Genomic DNA, 6,847 nt, shown 5'->3' on the forward strand with positions numbered 1-6,847 from the left:
AAATTTTTAAAATATATTATAATCATTAAATGTGTTTATTTTTTTTCTGAGAATTTATTTTGTTGTGTACGAAGTCTTTAATTTTTTTCCAGTGCTTGTTTATTTGAGGATATAACTTCATCAACTGTTCACACTCATTTTTTTAGGTGCCTTACCTAAAAGTATATTATTTTTAAAGTGTGATGTGACTATAGCTCTATCTTCTTCAGACCACGGTACAACAATTATTTTTTTTTTTTTTGAACCTTTTATCGCCAATATTACATGGTTGGATACTTGTTTTAATGAATCTTCTCTAGATGATTTTAAATTGTTTAAAGTGGGTTTGAGATATGTTACTTGTTTCAGATTAATTCCATTTTCTTCATATTCTTCATATTCTTCAGCAGAATCTTCTTCCTCTTCTCCGGATAATAATTCATCAAGGTTAATATTTATTTCATCTAGACTCTTTCCACGATACTCATTTCCTTTACCTTTTTCCATCATCAATAACAGCTTACTTACTTTTGCAACCGGAAACAAAAAAATTAAATTTCATACTATATATTATTTTATAGGTACTATAAATATGATAATTAAATTTATAGAAATGATTAATGAACGAATTAAAATATATACCTGGAATGCATTGTCAGAAAGCCTATAATATTCTTTACGGACATTTATTGAATGTCCCATAAATGTTGACAGTTGTTGAATGTCCCCTTCTGATAATTTTAGTAGTTATGTCACAGTAGCAATATGCTTCCTTAATCTAGTTGAAGTTATACTTTCAGGGTGTTTAGCTCCAGAATCATTTCCAAATTTACGAATAATATCAGATGCTCTCAATTATTCAGACAATTATTCGGTGATTGAGTTAATGGAAAGAGATATGGATTGTCTTTATTTATAAAGCTAACAATTTGTCTTAATTGCCACAAGTATTGTAATCGCTTTTGTATGTGAGGTGTAAATAGTACTGGTACACCTCTTCCACGTTTGCCTCGTATTACTGCGTTTCAAATTTTTTGTTAGTTCTGTTTCCATAGGTGATAAAGCCTGCACAACTTCTTCTTGTGAAATTTCTGATGAGGAATTAGTGTATGTATTAAGAAGTATTCGTTGAATTTCACCTGATCTACGACGGTTAAGTAAAATTAACTGGGCTAGTATACTATCCTGCAGATTACGATAGGCTTGTACATTTTCAGGATTTGTTTTTAGTTTGCTGTAAGATTCAATTTCAATTTTTAATAAATGATCTCTAAATAACTTTATGTCAGAAGTTAGGGGTAAAATTGCAGGCTTATTCCATTTCTTCTGGGTTATATCCTTTGAAGCATTGGTAGATATTTCATGAGACCATTGTGTTTCCATCAAATATTTCATATTCTTTACCTGCTTGATTTTTTCAGATTGACCATCTTGTTCTTTTAATAAAATGAATTCAGCAATATCGCAACATTGTTTAATTAAATGTCCAAGTTTTAGAATTAAAGAAGGAGATGCAAAGCTATCTGTTAGTTTATTATAGTTAGCTATTTGCATTGAACATTTTACAGCGGAATCAAAATATTTAGGTGTCAGACAGTCTTCAAGATGACAAATTTCATTATTTTCACTCTTCATAGCAATTAAATAAGGAGCCAAAGTTCTCATTTTTTGAGAGAGTACAGTGACTAAATGTTTTTCTTTATGACTCTTTAAGTACCTAGATTCAAAAGCTTTTATTAACCTGTCAGACTTGGCTACAAAAGATATTTTATCAGCAGCCATTCTAGGAAAGACATTTTTTACTAATTGTTCATCTGTATCTGTAAATGATAAAAGGTTTTGGCCATCTGCCTGAGCTTGATTTCTTTTTTTAGTTTGAATTTTAACATTTTTACATATTTTAAAATGTCTGTACAAATATTTTTTTTAAAACATACCTAAGCAATGCTTACATGGTAAATAATCACTTACTGAAGATTTTGTTTGAAATTAATATGGACGACGTACCGGTTTTATTTTAGACTTCCCATCAACATTAAATAAAAATTTTCCACGCTTTCTCAAAATATCTGCTTCTTTTTTACGCTCAGCAGAGCCTTTAGGTAACGCCATAAACCTAATAACTTCAATTTCTTCATTATGTTTTCGCAATAAATGCCTAGTGAAATTTGTGACATTTGTCTCACAACATAAACAATGGTCTATCTTATCCCAAATTCATGTTGGTGATATTTTTTTTTACTCGTTTCAACTTCTCCATCAAAATTAAAATTACTTGATATAAAAGGTACAGATAACTTCACATTAGATATGCGGGAAGGTGTTAGAATAACTGAGCCATTAGATGTACTTGGAAGTTGTTGTTCTTCGATGTCAGACTCATTGCTGTCCATTTCATGTAATAATGAGCTACTGATTGACAAAGTATCATTATGATGTTTATATTTAGAACCGGAATCTTGTTCATCAAAACTACTTGATGAGTTATTATATTCAATTTTATCATACTCGCCATAAAATTTTTTTTTCTTTGTAAGTCTAAAAAAACAAAATATAAAACATGCAATTAATATTAATTATTATACGCCCATCAGAGTAATAGAGTATAAAAAATTAATTTTAATAAAATTACTTGGGAATTGAAAATGACTGCTTAAATTTGTTGTCTGGTTGTCTAAATATTTATTTATTTTGAAGTTTGCTATAAATGGAACAAAAGACTGTGTTAAAATAATGCATATTATATCATGTGACAAAATTAAAGAAATTAAGTGACGATTCAGTGTCAAAAAAATATTATTTTAATCATACCTGTATGATCAACTTCCGGTATTAAATCAACATCAACTAGAGTTGCCATTTCTTCAGCATACTCTTTATTTTGATCAATATCATTTATAATATAATTAACAGACACCAAGTTGCGGTTTGATGTTGGATGCTGTCCTTCAGTGATTTTATACATGTATTGTTCGTCATCGACGACTTTTTTACAAGGATCAGATGGAAATGCTATGAACACAGAAATTAAAAAATGTATAATATAAATAAGTAATACATGTGACATCATTTATGAAACTGACTGATGATCAGTGTGAAATAACATATTATTTTATTTATACCAATATGGTCAACTTCCTGTATTAAATCAGCATGAGCTTCAACTGAAGTTGTCATTTGTTCATCAGCCTCTTTATTTTGATCCATATCATTTATAATATAATTAACAGACACCAAGTTGCCGTCTGTTGTTGGACGCTGTCTTTCAGTGATTTTATACATATTTTGTTCATGAACAACAACTTTTTTACAAGGAACAGATGGAAATGCTATGAACACAGAAATTAAAAAAATTATGATATAAATAAGAAATACATGTGACATAATTTATGAAACTGACTGATGATACAGTGTGAAATAAAATATTATTTTATTCATACCTGTATGGTCAACTTCCTGTATTAAATCAGCATTAGCTTCAACTGGAGTTGTCATTTCTTCATCAGCCTCTTTATTTGATCCATATCATTTATAATATAATTAACAGACACCAAGTTGCCGTCTGGTGTTGGATGCTGTCTTTCAGTGATTATATTCAAAACTAAATCACTCGTTATAAGTTTTATTGTATTCTTGTTTCAATACTCGGAGATAATCTAAATCAAATCTGTAACAAATAAAACGATTTCCATACGAGATCCATATTTTTCAATTAAATCAATTTATAAAATACGAAAACACAATATTCAATGAGTCTTGCGAGATCCGTCTATAATATATTGGCGTCCTGCAAAACGCCATGAAAAATCATGTAAACTAAATCTCTAACCATATGAGATCTATGTTTTTCTATTTATTAAATCCGAGTAAGTCAATTTAAATAATGTGGATCTCGCAGAGTACTTTAGCTAGGTACCTAGTGTGTGTGGAATGTTTATACAATATTTTTAAACGGATCTCGTAACGAATATCAAAAAATAAATCTATTTATCTATTTATAATGTGGATCTCGCAGAGTACTTTACCTACCTAGTGTGTATGAGACTGTAATTAATATATTTTTAAACGGATCTCGATAAGTCGAAAAATAAATCAATTTTGAATTTATAATATAATGTGGATCTCGCAGAGTACTTTGGCTACCTCGTGTGTGTAAGATTATAAACATGATATATTTAAACGGATTTCATGACGAATATCGAAAAATAAATCAATTTATATAATTTGATCTCGCAGAGTACTTTACTTACCTAGTGTGTATGATATTGTATACACTAAACAACTTGCTCCGGGTTGCACTACCCGAAACGTACACAAATATTGCATTTCACCTATGCAAAAAAGAAATTTTACCCAGATCACATGTAAAAACAGTTGTACTTCACGTACATAAGACTTCGGAAAAAATTAAAAGGTGCCACGTTGAGGTACCAAGCCACACGCACAAAAAAAAAATGTCTCCGGCCGTGAATAAGAACTCCATTGGGCGCCACTGTTGTTCGGTGATTACTTCTATCGACACTTGAGTTACCAAAATACCATAAATTAACCGGTTACAGTTTGGCTTTCTAGAAATCGATATCGCTACCTTTTACCGTTTAGACTTCCACATGTATATTAAATAATATTATACTGACGATTGTATACAATATACCACATTACCACAGTAGCTTTTTCGTTTTTGAGTTCAAACACAGTGTCAAAACATCAATAACTAAAAAAAAAAATATAATTTTAAAAATACTGATAGGTAACTTAAAAGCTCAAAACAAATTTAAAATGAATAATCAAGAAATTGATAAGCCCAATTTGTTTTTAAAAGCATTTCAATAAGAGTAGTTCTGTCTATATCATCTTTTTTTCACAAAATACATCTGTTATATTTTTCGACTAAAATTAGTTTTCAGTGGACACTGAACAGAGATTATAGTTTATTTATTTATTTATTTATCCATTAATACGGACAAAAGTCCAATTCACAATATATTTGTATAGATAACAATAATATAATATAATTTAAAATAATAAAATATAACATAATAATAGATGAAACGATTAATATATAGAATAATAGGAATAATAATGATAATAATAATAAAAATAATAATAATAATAATAATAAAATACATTCAATGTTTATTAGTTGTGTATAAATCAAATATTCTGAACAAATTATTTGGTTGTATTAGTTATTTTAAGATTTTGAATTTTCGAACAAAATGTTAATGTGTTAAAAATGTTTTTGGGAAATATAAGTTTCGTTTATAACTGTGAGTATAATAAATGAGTATTAAACTATTATCTGATCAACAAAAATATTTGACAAATATCATTTTCCGTTAATATTATATGAGCATTAATTGGTTATCATCATTTTTAAAATTATGGGGTTGGTTTTTTTCTTCCAAAAATAAGATACCATTTACCTCTAAATAATTTTTGGACCAAAAGTCATGTCCATTTGCCATTAAATATAAAAATATTTAGCTGACACCGGTGATATACGTCCATGAACTTGGCCCACCGACATTAACATGCCAACATGAAAATTGTGCCTTAGTAGTAATTTGCAAGAATTTGCGAGTTTACTCCTAGAACTTGAGAGAATCTTTTACACAATCAAGTGGAGAGGAGGCCAACTTCATGTAGCCCACCCAATTTACCCGATTTAGTCGAGATTAGTGTCAAAAGCTTTGTATTCATTAGCGAGAATTTGCGAGTCATCCAAAGCTCAGATATGAGCTTTCAAAGTTTTGAAGTTCGCCCACCCACATTAGTTTAAAGAAGGGTTTCGATGAGGTTCTGGTATTAAAATGAATTTAAATATAAGGGTTGCGGTGAGGTTTACGTACCGAATATTCAAAGGAAAGATTACTCTTAGGTACCTACTTTGTAATACATTTTCAATTCTATACAATTGATCTTAAAAAATATTTCTTAGGCATAATAGGTACCTATAAAATATAATACCTACCTTATACATAAACAATTTAGGAAGAAGGCGATGTACTGTACGAACACTTATCAGTTATCAGTATTGTGAGTATTATATTATATTACATTATAGCTATCCAAGAGAAATGGAGTGAATATCAAATGTTGTAAAAAATACTTTAAACGCTCATAAAAATCTAATATGATTTTCGGATAGACATATTGTTTTGATAAATGTAAACAAACTTCTGAAGAATCTTATATTAAATTTTGAAGTTTTGGACCTAGCGGAAACATTTTTATCGACATAAATTTTCAAAAAACTAATAATAATCGAAAATGTTATATGGCTATAATTAGCTAAACACGAGTTAAAATATTTTGAAAATCGTATGGTAGATAAAAAATGCTATAATAATTGTATTAACATGTATTGTATAATTAATTGTTTTGTATTGTGAACATTTCATGTATCTACGATAATTTTTTTTATCATAGAATAAAAAATTCCCGTTTTTCCATAGGTAATTTTTTTGTTGTTTTTTCAGGCACTTTTAAAAAATACTGGTAATTTTATATTTTGACCACCACCACGCACCAACTACATGACTTTCTTACCGGAAAGTGAAAAAGATTGAAAACGAATTGAAAACAATGTATTATTTCGACTAGGTAGTAATTATCAAGGCAATGGACACAATAAATTAAAAAACACACATCATTGCAAAAACAATACATTCTCCGCCCCTCTCAGAATAAAAAATAAGGAAAAGCGAGAATTTTTTTATTTAGGTGTAACTATCTCTAGGGCTGTTCAATTATTTTTTTTACCTCTCGATTATTAATTTCACGTTTTAATTGATTATTTCGGTTAATCGAAAATTAATAGCAGTTGGTGAGTTGATTCCGGAGACCTACTTTATGTATTAGTTGA

At 28.9% G+C, this 6,847-nt stretch overlaps 1 protein-coding gene and 1 pseudogene across 1 annotated transcript; both read right to left on the reverse strand.

Annotated features, from left to right (window-relative positions):
• LOC132947281 (uncharacterized) lies at positions 1-1,669 on the reverse strand (annotated as a pseudogene).
• A 91-nt stretch (positions 1,670-1,760) lies between these two features.
• Positions 1,761-3,251, reverse strand: LOC132946085 (uncharacterized). Its single transcript, XM_061015907.1, has 4 exons — positions 3,102-3,251; positions 2,791-2,991; positions 2,612-2,680; positions 1,761-2,517 (listed from the first exon to the last, which is right to left on the reverse strand). Exons 1-4 carry the CDS (start codon positions 3,184-3,186, stop codon positions 2,303-2,305), a joined length of 570 nt encoding a protein of 189 aa, XP_060871890.1. The 5' UTR covers positions 3,187-3,251; the 3' UTR covers positions 1,761-2,302.
• Between the last annotated feature and the right edge of the window lie 3,596 nt (positions 3,252-6,847).

Source organism: Metopolophium dirhodum, chromosome 6, assembly GCF_019925205.1.
Source record: "Metopolophium dirhodum isolate CAU chromosome 6, ASM1992520v1, whole genome shotgun sequence".
NCBI lineage: Eukaryota > Metazoa > Arthropoda > Insecta > Hemiptera > Aphididae > Metopolophium > Metopolophium dirhodum.

Excerpts from the sequence above, each read along its gene's own strand:
- LOC132946085 (XM_061015907.1), bottom strand. The coding sequence starts at position 3,186 with ATGGATCAAAATAAAGAGGCTGATGAACAAATGACAACTTCAGTTGAA. Across the intron at positions 2,992-3,101 it reads ACAGGAAGTTGACCATATTG|CATTTCCATCTGATCCTTGT; the intron begins GTATAAATAAAA and ends CTGTGTTCATAG. Across the intron at positions 2,518-2,611 it reads CAGTCATTTTCAATTCCCAA|ACTTACAAAGAAAAAAAAAT; the intron begins GTAATTTTATTA and ends TTGTTTTTTTAG.